This window comes from Haliotis cracherodii, unplaced genomic scaffold (genome assembly GCF_022045235.1).
Source record: "Haliotis cracherodii isolate W230 unplaced genomic scaffold, xgHalCrac1.p SCAF_10, whole genome shotgun sequence".
Taxonomy (NCBI): Eukaryota; Metazoa; Mollusca; class Gastropoda; order Lepetellida; family Haliotidae; genus Haliotis; species Haliotis cracherodii.
This window is the reverse complement of record NW_027266265.1, coordinates 16,601,859-16,626,116: the sequence shown is the minus strand read 5'-3', so window position 1 is coordinate 16,626,116 and position 24,258 is coordinate 16,601,859. Positions and strand designations below refer to the sequence as shown.

General features: G+C 39.8%; 1 protein-coding gene across 1 annotated transcript in view; it reads right to left on the bottom strand.

Annotated features, from left to right (window-relative positions):
• Nucleotides 1-5,082: 5,082 nt before the first annotated feature.
• LOC139454136 (ataxin-1-like) overlaps nucleotides 5,083-24,258 on the bottom strand; it is a 114,379-nt gene continuing 95,203 nt past the window's right edge. The window contains exon 4 of the mRNA XM_071235661.1: nucleotides 5,083-12,928. Coding sequence (XP_071091762.1) covers nucleotides 12,458-12,928 — 471 coding nt within the window. The 3' untranslated portion in view covers nucleotides 5,083-12,457. The remainder of the gene's footprint in view (nucleotides 12,929-24,258) is intronic.

The following is a 24,258-nucleotide window of genomic DNA, read 5'->3' as shown; positions in this document are numbered from 1 at the left end:
GCCTCTTACGACAAGCATATTTCTTGTATTTTACAGGGAGCACGGCTGGCCCAGTCGTCTAAGGCGCCGCGATTCGCCGTGCAGAGTTGCGTCCCTTGGGCACACCAGAAACCTATGATGGTTGGTTCGAATCCCAGTTTGCCCCGATTATGTTTCTAGGTTTGTCAGCACCATACCCGTGCTCGTGGGTTTCACCGAAGTGGTAAACGTCTGAGACCTGAATCTCTTCGGGCTTTCCTCCCACATTAAGCTGACACGCCGTGATATGACTGAAATACTGTTAAAAGCGGCGTTAAACCCAACTTACTCTTGTATTTTACATGTTACGTATAATTTTTATACATATTTAAATGCTTTTTAATTCACAGGGTTAGTTATCTTATTTTATTGTTCAGTCTACCTTAAACATTACACTATCAGTCACAGCCCTTATATTAATGCATACTTATACTGGATAGTTAGTTTTCAAAATTCACACACTGTGCACTAACACAATAGCCTTCGCCCTTTCCCCACTCAAGCCCTTTTGTCTTGATGTCAGCTTGGGAACTCAGCTGAACTGTTTACTGGACACCCCAGAAGGCCTGTGGTCACTCCAGGAATGTTCTTCGAAGGATAAACATATGTCTATTCTCAACTGTGATTCTGAAAGAAAACATCTTTGGATGTTTGGGAGCTTTGGATCATATTTCAAGGATAGTATTTTATTACTGGATAGAGTATTCTATCCATTTGGATATATGTGTGTTTAGAAATGAATACACGGTACTAGGGATTCAGACTGACAGTTTATTCAGTAATTTAGGCATCAAGGCGCATAGTACAATGCAGATTGGATATTAACAGAAACAGCATCGATCATATCCGGATTTTCAGAGTTTAGCAGATTTATCATTAACTGACGGTTTTTAAAAATACCTTGCAACATGGGGTTAAATTTAGACCTTAAATGGGAATACGTTTCACATATAAGTAAGATATGGTATTTATCCTCTACTTCTCCGGATGAAAAGTTTGTACAAACAGAGTTCACAATATCACCGTCTTTGGACCTGCGACATACATTTACTGTGGATTTGTGATTATTATTGTTTAAACAACCAAATAAATATCCTAAATTTAATACAACATGTATAAGCATTAAACTAAAAAGTAATATCAGTCATTTTAGTAATATCAGTACAGCTCATTTGTGATACAGGAGGTGAGGCTAAGTGGTCATGCATGTGAGTGAGTGAGTGAGTTGGGTTTAACGCCACTTTTAACAGTATTTCAGTTATATCGCAGCGTGTCAGCTTAGTGTTGGAGGAAAGCCCAAAGTGATGCAGGTCTCAGACGTTTACCACTTCGGTGAAACCCACGAGCATGGGAATGGTGCTGACAAACCTAGAAACATAATCAGGGCGAACCGGGATTCGAACCCACAATCATAGGATTCTGGCGTTCCCACGGGACGCAACTCTGCACAGCGAATCGCAGCGCTTTAGACGACTGGGCCACCCGTGCCCCCTGATCATGCATGTGATGAATGAATGACAGTAAACATAAATGAATGTGTCTGTGTGTGGAGAGGGTTCTGTAAAACAATGTGCCATTTCTTTGCAGACAAGTGTCCATAGAATACAGTTCATTATATTTATTTATCTAAAAAATATATATAATTGAGCAATAACAGGTTCCTTCAGCTTTTACACAACAATGTTTGACTGTACAATGTATGAAGCTCAATTCTGGTGTATCCCACGATGATATTGTGATGAATATTGCTGAAAGTGGTGTAAAGCCGGTCTGTCTGACAAATGGCTAACTGTTGTGTAAGCAATCCTTCAGTCACTCTTAGAGCAACCATGTTTGTTTTTAACCTTTGGCCTGCAACATTCACTTAGATAATCATTGCAAACAATAACATATTTTAGTTCCTCATGATGAAGGATTGATAGATTTAATATGATTTTGTTATTTAGAGAGTTACTACATAGCTGGTCAAATGTCAGTTATGTTTTTGGAAGAATAAAACTAATTCTAAAACGAAACTATTTTTTTCTTGCTAGGAAGTGTTGAGTTGACACCCTAGCTTAATGAATAATTCAACAATTGCTTATAATTCTACCTGAAATCTTTAGTTCTTCCTTAGTACAATTTACAACTCACAACTATCAAGATATAAATGCAATATCTGGAAAATGGTCTGTCTCAAGTATCTGATGAAGTCTGTAAGAGTACTCATGTCTTTTACCAATCTCATGAAAATCTGATCTTAGTTCTCGCTACCGCTAAACAAAGATCTGAGGACATCCCTTTACGGGTCTCGTCAGAACACAGGACCATGTAACTATTTATAACAATAAAAATAAAAAAAGGCCTCGTCAATGATTTTTTATTTTTTTTATTGTTATAATTAGTTACATGGTCCTGTGGTCAGAACGACCTTTCGCGAACTTTGACCGATCAATGAAATGACTGACAAGAAATCGACATTAGCCAATCAGAAGGCAGCTTTCTCGAGCTTTACGACACTAGTTTCAAACTGGCGACTACGTTTCGAAACATATTTTGACGTATTCTCGATTAATTCTTTTTAAACTGATCAAAAGGTCATTCTGGAATAGCTTATAGTTGGTCTAGATTGTGTATATATATAATCATAAAACCCGTAACTGTCATTCGGAATACCCTCTGTTAAATATTTCGAGGCTGCATAATGAAAACACATTCCGACTGTCACTTTCATGATCTGGTAAGCGACGCTCTGTTTGGTTGGATCAAAGGTCGTTCTGACGTGTTCCGAAATGGGATGTCCTCATATCTTTGATCTGATTTTAATGAGATTGGTCTTTTGTTTTACAGAAATGGTGTGGATACCATCAAATCATATCCAGGATACCTGTCATTTATAAAAATAGCATGAGACTTCATTATTAAAATAGTTCAATGTAATTTTTTAATTTTTTATAAAGCTTTTATTTTCCAAACTTTGGGGGTATTTTAACACTGCATTGAGTGTGATAATGTAAAACTATCCATCAATGCTTCTTCCAGTTTATTGATCTTATGGGTGGTTGTACAAATTACCTCTACAAAGCCATAACATGAATTGGGACATTTTGAATTCCAATTAGGGAATTTTTACTGACATTTGCTGCAGACTTGGGGCCAAATATCAGCCTTTGACATCTATGTCAACCCCTGTTGTAACCTAATCTGTAATATTAGTGAGAAAATATGGTCTTTACTGTAAAATATGTAAATGTTCAGCCTAGTGGAAGGCGCTTGTACAGATTATATTTACAAATTAGTCTGGGGTGCTTATTTGTACAGGGCACTTAATACAGCAAATACGGTATATCAATATTCCAAGGAAATAGAGTGTTTATGTACTGTAGCAATATCATTTTGATGCAACCATTTTTTTAGTTTTATTTGCTTTGGAATTTTGATTTAAAAGTTTTGTCTACCCAAACTTACAATGTACTACCATCTTCTTCCATCAGCTGTGTCAGAGAATGTATATCAGTACAGGGTCTCTGGCTTAATCCATGGGTCTGCCATGTTCCAAGTTCATGATGTGTACTGTTAGCAGAAGTAAAGTTTAAGCATTCAGGATGTGACTGCAGACATCTCAGATTATCTCCCTTTGTTGGCTCACTGCAGGGATCTGGCTATGAGACCGAATGTTTCCGTGGTAATCCAGTTGAGTGTCAAAGGCACAATGGGCCCTCAGTACCCCATCCTGGTCAAAAAAGAACCAAACTAAATGTAGATTGGATGGTCAGTGTGACGAGTCCTTGGACAAGCTGTGAAATGTGTTGTTGTTTACTCTCCTGACCACTAGTTTGTCCGACCCCATGAAATCACAGGCTGTCATATTGCTGGATGCAACCAACACTCACTCACTCACTCTTGAAATAAAGCCCAATATGACTTTGTCCTGCATATAGACAGATTTACCTTACATTACAAGTAAATTACTCAAATATTATTGCTCAATAACGTTCCATGTAGGCAGCTGTGTTCAACTGGACAAAAAACATTTTCACTGACAAGCAAACAGACATTTTGCTGGTCTCCGTCCGATTTCTGTATTCACTACAACTGCTGCTCCTTACAGTGAAATACCCTTGTGTAGTGTATATTAACATTCATTTTATATATATATGTGATGCACTGAGCCTACACATAAACAAATGATCTCATATTTACTATCTAACTGGAACTAAAACACATAATCTGTTTCATCATGTGCTATACACTGACCACCACTGATTGTTGTATTTTCCTGGAGAGCTGTTGCTGGCTAACATATGTCAGGTTCATGGGCTGCCAGGAGAGTATAGATAATACTTGGATGGGTGGTCACCTGGGTGGTACTTGGATGAGTGATCACCTGGGTAGTACTTGGATGGGTGATCACCTGGGTAGAAGTTGGATGGGTGATCACCTGGGTGGTACTTGGATGGGTGATCACCTGGGTGGTACTTGGATGAGTGATCACCTGGGTAGAAGTTGGATGGGTGATCACCTGGGTAGTACTTGGATGGGTGATCACCTGGGTAGAAGTTGGATGGGTGATCACCTGGTTAGTACTTGGATGGGTGATCACATTGGTGGTACTTGGATGGGTGATCACCTGGGTAGAAGTTGGATGGGTAGTCACCTGGGTAGTACTTGGATGGGTGATCCACTGGGTAATACCTGGATGGGTTATCACCTTGGTGGACAATCCCTCTGCTGTCACAGATAGTAATTGGATAGGTGATCACCTGGGTAGTACTTGGATGGGTGATCACCTGGGTAGAACATGGATGGGTAATCACCTGGTTAGTACTGGATGGGTGATCCACTGGATAATACCTGGATGGGTGATCACCTGGGTGGACAATACCTCTGCTGTCACAGATAGTACTTGGACGGGTCTTGAATGGGCCATCAGTCAGTCAGTCTGTAACTGGATGGCTGGGGCAGAACTTGGATGCATGATCAGGTGGACCATACTGACCCATATCGCCCAACTTGTCAGCTACACACTTTACACTGCCATACATAACAGCTATCTCCTCTAAACAGAGTCAACACAAAACTAGATTAAAACGTCATAACGAAAGACTTTATTCATGTTAAAAAGTTACTGGGAGCTGACTTTGACCAAGAAATTGACTCCGCCCTTTATCACTTATCCCAATCAAGTAACAGACAAAACACAGCTCCATAACAATTAGCATGCTAAACAATGGACACTGTGACAACACAGACCCTTGTTCGTTATACCATAAAATAGTGTTTCATTAAAAGTCCTTACATCAGTCCCCGCAGTATAGAGAACAACTGAATGAAGACAATAGTTGTCAATTTCAACGACAGCAATATATTTCACTATAAACATGACTACAAACACGTTCATTGCCATTCAAGTTTTGATAATTACAATTATTTTATGACTGCTCAAAAGAACACCCATCAAACAACTTTTAAAAATATCTTTACAAACAATGCTTAATAACAAGTCAAACCTCACTATGTTTGTCAAACATTGTTCAATAAGTCAGACGGTTTTTTGTTTGCTATTGTAATAACATGTTATACCATAACTGGTCTGTTAAACAATGTTTAATAACAAAAAAAATGTTATTTTGTTATCGGAACAAAGTTTAATAACAAGTGAAACATTATCTTGTGTGTCAAACAATGTTTAATAACAAGTAAAACATAATATATTTTTTCTCCTTGTCAGTGATTATCAAATACAATGAGAAATCACATTGATAAAGGTAGACAGATACAAAATATCCCATATGTTTTGTCAAATCTCTAAGAATTAAACTTAGACCATTATTTAAAACAAAGCAATTTTAAAACGACAGCAACATATCCATACACATACCAAACAGTAAATATATTCAACATTAGGAGATGATCTTCCCACCAAATAAGCATTCTTCATCCGCCACTAACTGAAATCTTACTTCCTGATACTTCAACCATTGCTTTTCTTATTTACCTGAGCATATCTTGTGCAAATAGTTTGTCCTTCTGTCATAAATATCAATGTTTTAAATGAAATCACTTCAAATTATTTCCATAACACCTAATAACACAAGTCAACTAAAATATTTAACTTTAACACAGAATGAATTTGAACTTATACTTAAATTAAATAACTTAGAGATGGGATCTTTAAGATCGTTTCAAAATCTATGGGATATGATTGTTATTATCATGTTACTGATAGCTATTACGAATATTTGTTTATATATATATGTTTCAGAAATGTACACAGATTAATTAGCAAAACTTATGCGTTTGCAATAATTTGGTGGCACTAATACAGACAAATCCCGTGCAAACATTTTAGTACTGAAGATATTTGATAAAACTTAAGATGAGAGTGACAAACACAATGTCTTACATACACATAGTCCATGAACATTGCACACCACTATTGCTGAAGTGCTCTGGTCGAACCACATCGCTGTTGTGTAGTGGCCCACTCCTGGTACATACATACAACATGGGTCCTCTCTGTGCAACAATTTGACCATGGGTCAAATCTGGACTTAAACTGACCCAACTTACAATAACACAAAAATATGCTTATGTTTAAAGTTTGAGCAAATCAATGCATTGATTCAACTTTGGAAAACATGTAGCTAAGTTGCTGAATTGTATTAAGAGTTATCTTCCCTTGTTTAAAAATCTTTACTATCACACCTGAGATGTGAGGTTTGACGATGGAAAGAGAACCAAAACTGTTTCGGCCTAAATAATACGATTACAGCTGAGAATGCATGATGTTTGGCAACATTGTACCTGGTGAGAAATTAAACTGGTATGCCGACTGATTAAAGAACATTAATGGGGCTACCCAATACTCTTCAACCATCACAGTGAGTCCTGTTCTTGAAGTGGATTTCATTACTTACGGGTTGGACTCTCTCCATGAATAATGTCTGGTCCACTACTTGTACACAAAGGGGCTGCCATATAATATTCTGGGAAAATATTTTTTGTCATTTATCAAAACAGAAAAATAATTTCTCTGAAAGGAACTGAACATTCTTTAAAAGAAGACATTTTTTTCAGGACATTCTGCAAGTCCAGCAAACAATTATTTTATTTTGTAAAACCTGAGGTAATTTTTTTTTCCAACCATTTTTTAAAAACATTTATTATTTCTTTTCTTAAATCCTAGGTTCCTAATCCCAGACATGCAAGATCTGTGTTTGTTTCAAACCTGTCTTCTGAATGAAACTCAGGTCAGACATTGACTGTTTAAAATGTGGAGTCTTTTGAATTAACCTTTTCACTATGTCATGAATTAGTCTAGCCAGTTTAAGTCCAAATTTGCAAACAGTCAACGCCAGGGTTGACATGACTGCCTCTCCTGAAAGTAGTGAGAGCACCATCCAAGAGTTACCCAGATCCAAGCCTTCTTTGGAGCTCATAGCAAATAAACAAATATGTACAAAAAATAGCTCATTATATATATAATACTTTATATATACGATCCTATATACAGCGGTAATCACTGAGTCTGTCTGCTCATAATACAGAAAAAGGCATGGCCACCTGATTGACGTATTAATTATTGATCATGTGAAATTGATCACTTTATATCAATCTCATGAAACCGATAACCTGAAATTGATTTTATTCAACTAACCTCACAAAATTGATCGCTGAAAATGGATCATGAAAAAGGACCATTTCAAAACGATCAGTCATCAATTACTGTTTCAAAAACTGATTATGAAATCACTCATGATGTTAATGGCTGTTGATGTCAATCAGAGAGAGGTCAATTGCAAACGACAAGTTGAGATTTATCAAAACACGAGTGTATATGTACACACGGGCTGTCCATCAACTTTACACATATACATGATATTCCTGTACACATATACAACAGAATCTTGTGATCACATATCGGTGATATAACATTTTGAGTCGAACAGTTCAAAATGAATACCGAAGCACTTATGAAATGATTGTTGAATGACTTAACGGCAAAGGGAATCCCTGGCAATAAACCATCAAATTCGCACCCCAAAAACTTATTTGCAAATTCATAACAATTTGTGACACATCCAAATCAAATGTTCCTTGGGATGAAATGTGAGGATTATATATTGCGCCTATACATATATCTACTAAGAACCAATACAGTATGTATACAATTTAACTAACTATTCAACTTAACCTTGCACCCAGTGACCTTGGAGTCACATAAATGGTCAAAAAATAGTCCATTCAGAATGACCCATGACAAATGTGAGAAACGGAATCGGCTCTGAGGGTGTATATTGGTACAATATGAAATGTACACATGACAAATGACAACTATTATTGTGTAATTGTTGCGATAGCGGGATTCATTTGATTCAGTGTGCCACACGACCGAGTTGCAGAAATTGAGGTTCAATGCAGACGCTCCCTTCGTCAGTAATGTTTCCAGTGATGTAAGTGGGTGAGTGCACAGTTTTAATTCTATCCATGTCAGTCGGCTGAATAAAATATGCAGGGCCTGGATGATGAAGAAGGAACCTGAGAGTGTCATTTACCTATATATTTGCACACACAAGAAGGTATCACTTGCAGATGGAATTCAATCTCCAGTTATATACAGGTTATTGCTTGATAATGTAACAATTTAGTTTTGTAAAAAGTATGGCATATAAGTTCACCTCGTGGCTATATTTCAGAATAGAAATGGATATCGAAATTGATATGAAACAAACTTGACTGAAAACAGTGATACCTTCCAAACAATAGACTCCTCACTGCACTGCTCTTTCCCTTTGGTATAACAGGGTGTTAAGAAGGAAGAGTTTACGGCACTGTGAGGAGCTGACAATAACTGCTATCCCTGAAATTATGATGGCATTGAAAAAAATTGAAATGTATAAACCATATTAATGAATACTTGATATTCAATTGTCAAAACTAAACAGGTTTGTATCACTACGTTCTTCCATCAACTGTGAATACATATGGCCACTATGCTGATAGGCAGTTAATGAAATGAAGCGGATTTACCGCACAGGAGCGAAATGAGCTTTACTCGTGGTGGGATTTTTGCATGAAATTTGCAATTGCCTGATATTGAAGAAATGTGTAGAGTAGATGGCAATGGCACATACTGCCAGAGACATTTTGCCGTTTTTGCGATATATCCTGAGCTGCCATTGGTTTGAGCAAACACTGGTTTCCCTCTTGGTGGACCAGGCCTTGTCTCGATTTACAGGTTCAATTTAGCAACTGCACAGTAAATCAGCCATACTTATTCACAGGCAATGGAGGAACATAGTGTATGCAGAACCTGTGAAGAATCAACCATGTTGATGGTCATGTTTTCATTTTCTCACTGCTAACAGTACAAAACAAAGGACTATAACACAGTTGGGGTAACAGCTAACAGTATGCTGTCCCCCAAAGCATTAACTACACAGAACAATCAACTACACAGGTTATTGACAAGTGGATCTAACAAAGTGTAGATGTATTACACACTAAATCTTTAGGCACAAACATAACAGCAGCACTAGTTCCCTGTCCCAATATGAACTTAAATATGACAAAAGACACAATTAGCAACAGAACTTGATAACTCCAACAGACAAACGTAACAGTACTTGACATTAGTAACTTGGCACAAATTTCTATGTACAAATACCACAAAATTTTGAATGTCACTTACCTCTCTGCTAGTCTTAGGCCCATGTTGGAAAATATAGTGAGTTAAAATCTAATGTCTTATCGGCATTATTTCAGCCATAGCGCAATGAGGGAAATATAGAGATATAGAAATGCAAGATTTTTTCAACCTTTTATATAGTGGCAAATATTAATGAATGTGATACGGGTCTGTCCAACATTATTGATTAAATCTGAAATTTTATTACAGAGGGGTTTATTTCTCTATGTTATTCAGGGTTAAGAGTGGGTGTTTATATGCTGTACTGTGGGATCAGGTTTGTGATTGTGTGTGCAAATTTGAAAGGAATTTACATTCAAATAACATTTATCACCAGTCTTCATTTAATACAACAGATCTTTCAGAATCCTTAAAACATCAAATTATTTTGGGTCCATGCTATCATACGAAACAAGAAATACACTCTCCTGGATAAACAAAATGCAGTGAGAGGGAGCTGGAAGGTTTCTTACAGATTTGCATGAAGTAATACCCTTTTGAGCAAGGAGTGGCAAGCGGATGTCGTAGGCGGGCACTTTGGACGCCACAAGGACAATCTTAGACTAGGTGTGCCTGCCAATTATCTTATGATAGATCGTGTCTATGAAACTCATATATTTATTACAGAGGTATCATATAACATGTCTTTGAAATCCTTGAGAAAAAAGTGTGGTAACTATACACATCAAAGCATTATGGAGAACAGTACCAACATTAGTGTCATGTTTGTGTAATGTATGCTTGGTAGGCAAATACAGAAGGCTAATATTTGAAGAATGAGAAACTTGATTAAATGGTGCTGGGGAATGTTGCTGAAACTTGCAATGAGAAAAAAAGGCAGGCCTACAGAATATTCATTGGTTTTGGGGATAGAAAAAGAGTTGTCTCCCTTCAACTATTGTGCTTTTAACAGGCAGTGGAAAATGCATCTATTCTACAGCATTAACACATTATTGGCGGAATCATCATATTGCAAACTTATTTTGTGTAACCATATTTAGCTTCAAAAGCATCGACCAGATTAAAGAAAGAACTTTTGACATTGAAATTCTTCGGCCATTACTGTACCAGTATTTGAATTCATTTATTGAAATTTCTAATTCTGTGATTCAATGTCTATGTATTGAACTCATAACATAATGAAATAGTAGCTATTTCAAACACTAAAAATAAGTATTCCCTGAAACTTAAGGTGTTAAACAAGTTGACAACAATACTCAGAATCTAAAAGTATAGGCCTTGAAAAACATCAGCATTAATAGTTTGTGTTTCTCTTGAATATTTACAAGTATTGAGACAAGAATGTGAGACTAAACAAAAACAAGGTCATAGAGTAAACGTTTTGTTTTCACAAAAGAAATTACCAACAGTTCCTAATACACTGAAGACTTCAATCACTTGTTTTTTTCTCAATTTTATGTTTAACATTCATCATAAATATTTTTTTTAAAACAAACTTTAACATACTTTATTACACGGAGATAGCAAAAGCATTCATTTCATTCACAAAGCACTGCAAAAGCATAAATATATGCCTATCATCAAAATACCAATTTCCTATTCAGATTTTCAGGTTGCAAATATATATGTATAATATATATATATGTATATATATATTCAAAAGTTTTTGCAGTTAGACAGTTTATTGAACAGTGAAAATAGTCTAAAACTGGATGAAAATGATCATAAAATATTCTTTGATACCATATTAACACGTGGATATGTCAACGTTTAAAGATTCAATGGTAAATATCACAAAACATACGAGAGTTCTCTCCCCTGGGACACGAGCTGCTGTGAGATTGAGAAGGCATTCAACAACACAATGTGCAAAAATTAAGGGAATGCATTTACCAAGAATATATCTGGTTAGCAATTTCCATGCTCTTATAGACAAAAATAACATCTCAATATCTGCTTTCAAAATTCAAGCAACAATTCTAGCCAAAAAGAAGACGACAGCTTTCCCTTAACTTTTGAACTGAACAGGATTATATCATTTCAAAAATAAGTGTAACATGTACCTTCCTGGGTAAAGGTGTGTTCTATGTTCTAACACACCACTCTACTGGTAAAGACAGGCATGGAAGGCTCAGATCAAAATTCAATTTCACAGCGCAGAAATATAACGATCTAATATCAGGTGGGTGTAATTTTTACAGATTATTTTTTTTGCAGGCTCTTAACAATTTTCATGACCTTTAAAAATTAATTTAAAAAAATAATCAGTATTGATAAAAACCCACCTGCCAAACATTCTGTTATAGGCCATATTAAACTAATTCCTAAAAAATTATTGATTTTTAGTTACAAGAGTGTGAGTTGAGATTTAACACTTATATCACAGAGAGTCAGCTTCTGGTTGCAGAAGTTTACAACTGAAACTCACAAATAAGGTTTATGGCGCTAATCGACCAGGGACTTTTACCGGGGCATATGCTTCGTTCCTAACTGTCCCACTTATTGTTGAAAATGATATAACAAACAATGCATAACTGCCACAGGATCATCAGGTGTCATTCATATCCTTCTGTTGAAGAAAGGCACTCTACTACTGTTGTGTGTTCACCCTGGCAGCCACTCCGGGCTTGGAGGGGAGTGTCCCTGATACCGCATCTCCACGGAAACTAGTAGTGGTGGGCTGTGTTACCGTTGACAACAGCAAACGTACAAGTATCTCTGGTGATTCTACCATCAAGCCTACCAAAGGAGGGATTTGTACACGATTATGGCTGTATGAATAATGTAAACACCAAACATTCATTTAAGTCACTGATCAATGGATTCCGGTTTTGTGTCCTCGGACCTTTCCTGTTCCGATTCAGAGTCAACACTAACCTGATCTGGAGCAGACCAGCGGCGTTTTCGGGGGAGATGGGAGTCACCTTCTGATTCTGATGATTGGCAGGTCGCCTGGTGAGAAGGCGACCTTGAACTATGTAAATGAGTGGTTGTTACAGTGTCTGAAAAGGTCACTGTATGGCCTTGGTGACCTTGACCCTGATGTGCTTTCTCTTCTGGTGGCGACTCCCTTTCACGAGCCTCACTTTGGCTCTGTTGCTGGCTGATTTCTGCAGCCTTGAGGGGTACATCCTTGTGAGTGAGGGATATACATACATCTCCCACGGACAATTTGTGACACTCAAGTCCATATCGGTGGAGAGTCCTTTCTGCCGAGCACGAAGACCAGCCTCGTCCAAACACAAAAAATGGATGCTCCATCGTTGCTTCCACTGTCACCTGTAAACCAAAAACAATCCATTAATGCTGTGATATTTGCAGTGGAGGAATCAGTTCACCTTGTAACAATTAGTGGATCACCTTGTAACAATGAGTGGATCACCTTGTAACAATGAGTGGATCACCTTGTATCAATGAGTGGATTTACTTTGTAACAATGAGTGGATCACCTTGTAATGAGTGGATCACCTTGTAACAATGAGTGGATCACCTTGTAACAATGAGTGGATCACTTTGTAATGAGTGGATCACCTTGTAACAATGAGTGGATCACCTTGTAACAATGAGTGGATCACCTTGAAACAATGAGTGGATTTACCTTGTAATGAGTGGATCACCTTGTAACAATGAGTGGATCACCTTGTAACAGTGAGTGGATCACCTTGTAATGAGTGGATCACCTTGTAACAATGAGTGGATTTACTTTGTAACAATGAGTGGATCACCTTGTAATGAGTGGATCACCTTGTAACAATGAGTGGATTTACTTTGTAACAATGAGTGGATCACCTTGTAATGAGTGGATCACCTTGTAACAATGAGTGGATCACCTTGTAACAATGAGTGGATCACCTTGAAACAATGAGTGGATTTACCTTGTAATGAGTGGATCACCTTGTAACAATGAGTGGATCACCTTGTAACAGTGAGTGGATCACCTTGTAATGAGTGGATCACCTTGTAACAATGAGTGGATCACTTGTAACAGTGAGTGGATCACCTTGTAACAATGAGTGGATCACTTGTAACAGTGAGTGGATCACCTTGTAACAATGAGTGGATCACCTTGTAACAATGAGTGGATCACCTTGTGTCACTGAGTTTGTTTGTTGTTTAACGCCGCACTCAGAAATATTCCAGCTGTATGACGGTGGTCTGTAAGTGGACCAGACAATCCAGTGACTGACAACATGAGCATCGATCCATGCAATTGGGATCAATGACATGCATCAACCAAGTCAGCAAGCCGGACCACCCGATCCCGTTAGTCGCCTCTTACGACAAGCATAGTCGCCTTTTATGGCAGGCATGGGTTGCTGAAGACCTATTCTACCCCGGATCTTCACGGTCCATATCACTGAGTGGATCACCTTGTATCAACCATGAACTTTGACTGAAAGTGACATGTTGTCTAAGTGTCACAGTTATGAGCTGAAGGAACCAACATAATTCTATTAATTTGAGCACATTAATAAGTGAAATTGGAGAGGCTATATGTTAATCAAAAAGGTTCTATGGTAGACTTTAATGTTTGAGACCATGTACCTTCCTACTCTGCAATATAACATATAAGCTTTAATAGTTTATGCACATGTGCTATATGCAGTATATTTGTATTACTGGAGTGAATGTGTGAGTATGTTAGAATTATGTTACTTTCTGTACAAAATCTAAGATGTATTGATAAGTTGTGAAATATTGTTTCCATGTCACAGGCTTTCCTTGGTGGATGCCAGTTTTATGTAATAGGTACTTTTTTTTATAAACAATTAAAAAAAACCAAACTAAACGAGAAAAGATGTTTATACACTGTTCAATAATAGCACTTTTACCACAATACAAAGCACCCTCACCTACAATATAACCTCATACTGATCACATGATTAAAAAACTAGTTCTATGTGACTAGTGGGCAGTATTTAACTTCCTTTCTACAATTTGAAATCTACATCTGTGGCCAATCACTGTCTGCTATTTGAAGCAACACCCAAAATAAAACAAATTTAAACTGAGCCATATGTATGGCATACTGAAGCGGTTTATTAATGACTACAGTCAGACACCCCTGCAGACATTAAGCATGGGGTTGTAGACAGTTAGTTTAATCAAATTGTGAGATAGATCCAACAATTATTTCACAATACCATTATACCACCAAGTGTGCTTCCAGCAAGACAACAAAGATGATTTATGCTTTGTACTTTTTTGTAGGCTTCAGTTTTGAGATACCCGAGAAATAGAACAGTTCAAAACCAGCCTAGCAGCGTTTTTCAAAATCATGTATATTTTCATCTTGGTGGCAAAGTTTACATAAGTGACAAGCTGAATTGAATTTATGGAATTCAGAAACAACAACTATTGCAAAACTATTAGGGAGGGGATGGATCACAAATTTAAAGACATAAATACGGAGACATGATTCACTGAAAATACAATCTAGTGCAAGTTCCTCAACAAATGATAGATGAAAGAACGTAACCACAATATAGTGGTATGTATCGTCATACGAGCATCATTATTGCGATAAATATCAATATTAAAGTCGAGCCATCACTACGAGGGGAAAAAAAGAGTATTTAGGCTTTGAACAGTATTGTAGTGAAATGACAGTGTCCCCTGATTGTGTGACGTGGAGCAGATTGTTAATTTTTATCACATGCATGCGCATGACCAAGGGACACAACTCTACAGGCATAGCTAATATAATTGTATGTTTCCCTAATATATCATATATATTCCAGATGCTATTGAAGTACTTGAAGTCATATGCGCATTCTGATTGCTTTGTCCTATTTTCACACATAACATTCATTGATAGGGGGAGGAGTCTTCATGAGGGTTACGGAAAGGGTCAGGAGGTGACGAATGGTTAGGTTGCAAATTGAAAAGTTTCTATGGCACAAGTTTTTTTAAAGTAAGGAGGGAAGTAGGACTCTTTTTTCTATTGAAAACAACAGTGATGAGAGAGGAACACCATATATTTTCTAACCACCAGGAATACCATCTCACAAGGGCTCTTCAATTTAAATGTATTTGTTTGTTTCTTTCACAGTTATATATACTAAGGGTATGTCTAGCAACATTGCAGCAATATCTTACCAAAGCACACCAAGACATGAATGAATTTGTTTTTACACTAGTTTCAGCAATGTTCCAGTGAGTGAGTGAGTGGGTATGGTTTTACACCGCTTTTAGCAATATTCCAGCAACATCACGGCAGGGTACACCAGAAATGGGCTTCACACATTGTACCCATGTGAGGAATTGAACCTGGGTCTTTGGCGTGATGAGCGAACGCTTTAACCACTAGGCTACCCGACCACCCCCAATGTTTCAGTAATATCATGGTGGGCTTCACACATTGTACCCATGTTGTGCATTGAACTCAGGTCTTCAGCATACCAAGCAACTGCTTTACCTACTAGGCTACCCATCCATCAGGAACAGCAAGCATTAACTTCATGCCAACAGAAATAAATTTGACCCAATATTATCATGTTGGTAATCGTTCCCCATCAGATTCAGATCAAGACAATTACAAATAAGATGACCAAATTCTAATTCAAATGTAAATCATTCCTAATTGCATCCTAAGATTCAGATTAAAAGAAGACAGATGAGAACAGAAAACTGACTACATCATCTAATTCTGTACGAGTGTAACACATAACAAGTAGTCATATCCTCTCACAAATTCCTTCCTGCGAACTGGATCCGTGATTGACGAGCGACGTCAATAGTTGTCTTTCTCTTGCGTTATTTCCGCTAATTATCTCCTCAGCATCCCTACAGGAAGAATAGCGTAAGGGATGTCCTGAGTGATACCAGTAGTCCGCCACTGACACTGCATCACATCTTCCTTGTCCGTAGCGTTAAGAAACAACGTATTGGTGATCACCAGACTTTGGACACAACTTTGATGTCACATAAGTTTCAGGATACAAGTTCTGTAAACAATTGTTGTAAGAGACAGAGCTCTGAAACTGTTACCAGCTTCTGCAGACATCAAGTGTTATCCATTTCACTGAAGTAAATACACTGCTAACATAAGACTATTAATGATTTTGTAGGCAAATCTAACTAACCAACTACTCCTTGCTTGAATTTAAATAGGTACCTTATCTTGACCTACAATCTTAGGTTTTATCTTGACCTACAAAACTAGGGATCCAGAGGACCTCTAATTACTAATTTCATGGGTCCCCACAGGCAAAATGAGGGTCCTGTAAAGAAATGAAATGGTCTGGTGTACTGTACTAATTTAATAATTACAATAATTACAGGGATCATATATTTCTTGTCAAGAATTTTTTTTCAGTGAATATTATTGTGCGTCCCTCGGGACATAATATATATTTATTTCTGCGTCCATTCTATACATTTGTGTGTCTGCACCCTGCACCTGTTGACATACAGCCTGTCCTCTAGCCATCATCTAGGCATGTAGTACTCAACAATAAGTAAAGTCATTGTCTTCCAAAATACTTCATCCAGCCAAATATCATTCATCATCCTGCCTGGGTACAATATGTTTACATTTCTGGTGTCACCCGCCGTGATATTGCTGGAATATTGCTAAAAGCGGCGTAAAACCAAACTCGCTCACGCTCTCACTCATCATCTTACCAAACCTACCAATCATCTTCCCATAGAAGGGCCTTTTAATCCCACAGGGGGTGTCATAAATGCTATTCTGTATGCTATAAGTTCATTTCGAATGTTTAAATTATCGGGGTGGGTACTGAGTGGGATAGGTAACTCAGGTACTCGGATCGGGTGGGTGATGAGTGGGATCGGGTGGGTACTGAGTGGGACAGGTAACTCAGGTACTCGGATCAGGTGGGTACTGAGTGGGACAGGTAACTCAGGTACTCGGATCGGGTGGGTGATGAGTGGGATCGGGTGGGTACTGAGTGGGACAGGTAACTCAGGTACTCGGATCAGGTGGGTACTGAGTGGGATCGGGTGGGTACTGAGTGTGACAGGTAACTCAGGTACTCGGATCGGGTGGGTGATGAGTGGGATCGGGTGGGTACTGAGTGGGACAGGTAACTCAGGTACTCGGATCAGGTGGGTACTGAGTGGGACAGGTAACTCAGGTACTCGGATCAGGTGGGTACTGAGTGGGATCGGGTGGGTACTGAGTGGGACAGGTAACTCAGGTACTCGGATCGGGTGGGTACTGAGTGGGATAGGTAACTCAGGTACTCGGATTGGGTGGGTACTGAGTGTGACAGGTAACTCAGGTACTCGGATCAGGTGGGTACTGAGTGGGACAGGTAACTCAGGTACTCGGATCAGGTGGGTACTGAGTGGGATCGGGTGGGTACTGAGTGGGACAGGTAACTCAGGTACTCGGATCGGGTGGGTACTGAGTGGGATAGGTAACTCAGGTACTCGGATTGGGTGGGTACTGAGTGTGACAGGTAACTCAGGTACTCGGATCAGGTGGGTACTGAGTGGGATAGGTAACTCAGGTACTCGGATTGGGTGGGTACTGAGTGGGACAGGTAACTCAGATACTCGGATCGGGTGGGTGATGAGTGGGATCGGGTGGGTACTGAGTGGGACAGGTAACTTAGGTACTCGGATCAGGTGGGTACTGAGTGGGACAGGTAACTTAGGTACTCGGATCAGGTGGGTACTGAGTGGGATCGGGTGGGTACTGAGTGGGACAGGTAACTCAGGTACTCGGATCGGGTGGGTACTGAGTGGGATAGGTAACTCAGGTACTCGGATCAGGTGGGTACTGAGTGGGATCGGGTGGGTACTGAGTGGGACAGGTAACTCAGGTACTCGGATTGGGTGGGTACTGAGTGGGACAGGTAACTCAGATACTCGGATCGGGTGGGTACTGAGTGGGACAGGTAACTCAGGTACTCGGATCGGGTGGGTGATGAGTGGGACAGGTAACTCAGATACTCGGATCAGGTGGGTACTGAGTGGGATAGGTAACTCAGATACTCGGATCGGGTGGGTACTGAGTGGGATCGGGTGGGTACTGAGTGGGACAGGTAACTCAGATACTCGGATCGGGTGGGTACTGAGTGGGACAGGTAACTCAGATACTCGGATCGGGTGGGTACTGAGTGGGACAGGTAACTCAGATACTTGGATCGGGTGGGTACTGAGTGGGACAGGTAACTCAGGTACTCGGATCGGGTGGGTACTGAGTGGGACAGGTAACTCAGATACTCGGATCGGGTGGGTACTGAGTGGGACAGGTAACTCAGGTACTCGGATCGGGTGGGTACTGAGTGGGACAGGTAACTCAGATACTCGGATCGGGTGGGTACTGAGTGGGATCGGGTGGGTACTGAGTGGGACAGGTAACTCAGGTACTCGGATTGGGTGGGTACTGAGTGGGACAGGTAACTCAGATACTCGGATCGGGTGGGTACTGAGTGGGACAGGTAACTCAGATACTTGGATCGGGTGGGTACTGAGTGGGATCGGGTGGGTACTGAGTGGGACAGGTAACTCAGATACTCGGATCGGGTGGGTACTGAGTGGGACAGGTAACTCAGATACTCGGATCGGGTGGGTACTGAGTGGGACAGGTAACTCAGATACTCGGATCGGGTGGGTACTGAGTGGGACAGGTAACTCAGATACTTGGATCGGGTGGGTACTGAGTGGGATCGGGTGGGTACTGAGTGGGACAGGTAACTCAGATACTCGGATCGGGTGGGTACTGAGTGGGACAGGTAACTCAGATACTCGGATCGGGTGGGTACTGAGTGGGACAGGTAACTCAGATACTCGGATTGGGTGGGTACTGAGTGGGATAGGTAACTCAGGTACTCGGATCGGGTGGGTATTGAGTGGGACAGGTAACTCAGACACTCGGATCGGGTGGGTACTGAGTGGGATAGGTAACTCAGGTACTCGGATTGGGTGGGTACTGAGTGGGATAGGTAACTCAGGTACTCGGATCGGGTGGGTACTGAGTGGGACAGGTAACTCAGGTACTCGGATCGGGTGGGTACTGAGTGGGATCGGGTGGGTACTGAGTGGGACAGGTAACTCAGGTACTCGGATCGGGTGGGTACTGAGTGGGATAGGTAACTCAGGTACTCGGATCGGGTGGGTACTGAGTGGGACAGATAACTCAGATACTCGGATCGGGTGGGTACTGAGTGGGATAGGTAACTCAGGTACTCGGATTGGGTGGGTACTGAGTGTGACAGGTAACTCAGGTACTCGGATCAGGCTTCACACATTGTACCTATGTCGGGAATCGAACCTGGGTCTTCGGCGTGACGAGCGAACGCTTTAACCCCTCGGCTACCCGACCGCCCCGATTAACAGTAAAAGAACACATTGTTTATGCCTGTGTCACAGTGATAGGATGCTTTCATGAAACTGGAAAAACAAGGAAAAGTGCAAGATTGAAGGTGATTGAAAAAGCTACCCAAAACACAAGCCTGTATTCAACCTGTGGTTTTACCATGCATGTGCAATACGGGACAAGTAACTGTGTGGGCATAAAATGGTTCATTCCAGGAGCAACTGAACTGCACTCTAGGAAGCTGAAATACTCTTATAGCTTATCATCTGTGTTACCCTTTAATAATGACCCAGTGATAGAAACTAACACTTTACTCCACTAGTCCTAAACTATATCATACAGCAAAACCTTTAAAAATGGCAAATTTCTACTAGTCCATATGATACCTTAACTTGTGGGCAGTTTGACTATAGGACAAGTCGTGGCAATTTCTATCACTGTGACAGTGAGTGTGCATGTCATATGGGGGCTACAAGTTGTTTGATTGGCTGGGGGTGAATTGTGTCATCCTGGGGAATGGGCCCTCTTCTCCCCGACACGGAAATATTTCATTTGACAAAAACACCTTTTTCTCAACTCTCAAGTGAAAAGATAACATTGCACTTGACATCGTCAAAGGTTGTGTGAGTGCCATGATCCTCATATCCTGGGGCTGAATGCAACATGATTGCACATGTGACAGTGATAGGACATACAGTGGAAGAAGAAACAAGAATCCTTCGACTGATACTCCTCGACACTGAGGAAAATACAACCTAAGTCTGATCCTTGGGATGGATTCTTCGACTGATACTCAATGTCATGTTCAAATTGTCAGCAAAACAAATACTCAAATCTCTGTTACTAACAGTCAAGTTACGCAAGCGGCCAACATCATGGAGATTCCTCATTCAGCAAACACCTGAAATTTGAGGGCTTAACAAAAACCTGCATCAACCAAGACTGAATACGGCCTATGATAAAGATGATGAAAGAAGTAAGCCCTACCTTCCATGACGAAAGCATGGATAATGTCACAGCTGTATTGACCACAAGGAAAGCATCAGGATTTGTGGGCTACCACAATACCTAGTCATGCATTCTCGTGTTTCGCCCCATTTTTTCAGAACATTCATTGAATGAAGTTTATTTATTAGTTGTTGACAATCATTTTTAGGTTTTTATAGATCAAATCTGTCATCATATATTACGCACTACACGGACTATTGCCGGTGATGATAAAACCCTACCTTGTGTAAAGACTGGATGTATATAACAACAACTCCAAACAGCATATGAATGAAAACAGGATTGGTTCAGTTCAGTTACTATATAAAAAAGTGAGAAATCAGGTAAGTTGATGCTAATTGGTGGATTGAAAACTTGCAGGGCCATTAACCAACCCACCCCACCCCACCTAACTAACATCGAAGTTTCGAACTGGTTCCTAATACAAAACAAATCACAGCGATGCATTTTCCACTGAGCATAAGTTAACACAAAGATAAACTGACTTCTATCAAAGATCTGCCAAGCCTCATCATGTTTGATCCAAATATATTTGTTAACGCCCGTCCACATTTACCAAGGCACTCATTGTAATGTGCAGTAGTTCCATGCCATTAGGTCCTGTGTACAACATTAGACACTTTGGTGTTGTGACATTACAGCTCTCATGGATCTATACATTTCTCTAAATGACAGCTCTGCTGGGGAGACAATGAATAATTGATCTGTATGAGGACTCAGTTGATCCCACGCCAGATGCTGCGGTCACTTCTCGCCCACACCTGGCCAGAATTCAGCGATGGTGTCAGTCACACTATGACATAGGAAACTACTACGTAGGCACCTGAGCCTGATGCTAATTCTGTCCGTTGTATCGTGGATTACGCCATAACAACAAAACCGGTGATTGACTGTCTGAAAACAAGACGCAAGTCTCCGTCCCTATGACGTGGAAGGTTATCTATTCATTTACTCGCTTTAACCACTGGAGATTGCTAAAAATAGTGCACTTCATCTTACGGTGTCCGCCCCCGCCTGATGGTGAGCTGCCATCAGACGTAGGTGATGCCACAATCAATGAATGCTGCCTTTAGGGAGATGTTCGATTTCTACAGCATTAATGGGTTCCGATCAAAGACTGTAAACTTTCGGTCAATGACAGCAATGACCGAAATAGAATCACCAATCCTATTGGATGGTTAAGATTGCCAAAAATAAAAGCATCCTCTATGAGAGTTTGGGCAAATGACAAACCAGCTGAACTCGTCATAGGCAGGCCATTATCAGATATGGGAGTCTTGGAATATGTCGCAACCCTCGCCATCTGTGGAATCAGCTGTTGGATCCCACTGAGTGGCAGAGTTGATGTCCATAGGTAAACTGACACCACACAATCAATCCCAATATTCTCATTGACAATCAATAAAGGTTCATAGAGTCAAAGATTTATGTATCCTGTCTAATACTGAACAAGAAAACATTGACTATTGTAAACAGCAAACGGGTTTGATAAAGAATTAAGACTTGTTTGTCCTATCCAAATACAGCGCATCTCCTTCTCTGTTGACTTGACAACAAATGGACATCACTAAATGATTTCAATACAGCTTGATTGACATATTGGAAATTAACAACAGCCAACAAGAAGATTTCATGAATACCAAAGCTAGGCAAGCAGCTCTGGGAGAACACCTTGCACTAGCCAACAAGCCCATTATCGTCCTCACTGTTGTCTTATATTGAAGATATCGTAAAATATGCTAATAGAATTCCATCATTTTGAAGGGAGTTGAGGGGAATTAAGATGTCATCACTATTCACTGTCTAGTCCTCCACCATTACTGAGGAATATATGTACTTTATGAAAACAAAAAAGATTATAAAAGGCAAATTAAGCCATGAAACAACATGTTGGGGGAGAAATGTATTGCGTAATAAGAGACTTCATTAAACATGTACAATAAGAAAACATACAACATTAAAGATTTCATTGACTAGATGTTAGTCTATTCTGGTTCTTCTTACCCTTCGAAACTATTGGCAAATGTGTCATGAGGTCGGCAATAAACACAGTCTGGCAGACCCAAATGACATACATGTCATCCCCTAATGATGACTGGTGCCCTTGGTGCCAAACTCTCAGGAGAGTGTCTGTGTCCCCAAGAAGCTGCTCACTTGCTTCTTATAAAATTCCATCAATGTAATTGTCAGCTGCCCATTTCAAACCATTGCTCTGATATGTGATAAACAAGAATACCACCATTCACTCAATGGGCAAATACCACAGCTGAAAATAAACCCATCGGCAAACAAACCCCATTGGAAAACCTGCCTAAAATATGCAACATTGAAAGAAAAGCAGGAATTGATCCACTCATTGAATTAGGTTCAATGACTTTCCCCATTCCTGCCTTGGTCCATTCATTTCCAGTAGTGTGACATGAGCCAGAGACATACACCATCTTCCACTACAGTGGCAACCTGCCAAATTGTGCTGGGAAATTCATTGATTTGACGACTCTGGCCCTTCACAGATGTTGTTTTATGGTAGCAACTGTGTTGAATGAACACACAGCTCACAAAAATAAACATAATGCTTTGTAAAAATATGTCATCATAATTCCCTGTCATTGATGATGGTATTCTGTTAACCCTTGCAGACCTAACACAATTAGCGATCATTGTCTTGCGCTAATGAGTGAGTATGGTTTTACGCTGCTTTTGGCCATACTGCAGCTATATCACAGGTCTTTGATATGACGAGCGAACGCTTTAACCATTAGGCTACCCGACCGCCCCTCTTGCGCTAATGAGGCACATTGGTGTCAAGGGAACCTTGTCATGACTCTCGAATGTTGAAAGTTTAAGATGTAAGGTTCAACACAAATTTGAAAGATTTTGACATGCACTTCGAGCATGAAGACATAAATATTAGGCTGCAGTTTTCAGTAAATTATAGGTTGCACTGGTGCATGTTTTAGACAGCTAAATCATACCTGATCCTTAAAGCAGGTCCTTGACACTTATCACTTTGGTTAAACTCAAAAGTACGAGAATGGCGCTGACAACCTAATTAGAACCATAATCACTGTGAATCTTGGATTCAAACCCACAATCAGTGACTCTAAGCACAATCCCAGGACACCCCTATAATTGGAACACTGACTGAAGTATGTGGAGTATGTTATTTACCAGAGATAATGACTTGTTTTGCTTGAAGCTAACCTGAACAGTGAGCATACTTGAACTATTGGAAATATCAAATTTCTACTGTTTCTGACTATTGGGAGAGTGCATGGTGATTTTCCTAACATTTGGCTCACAACTAAGG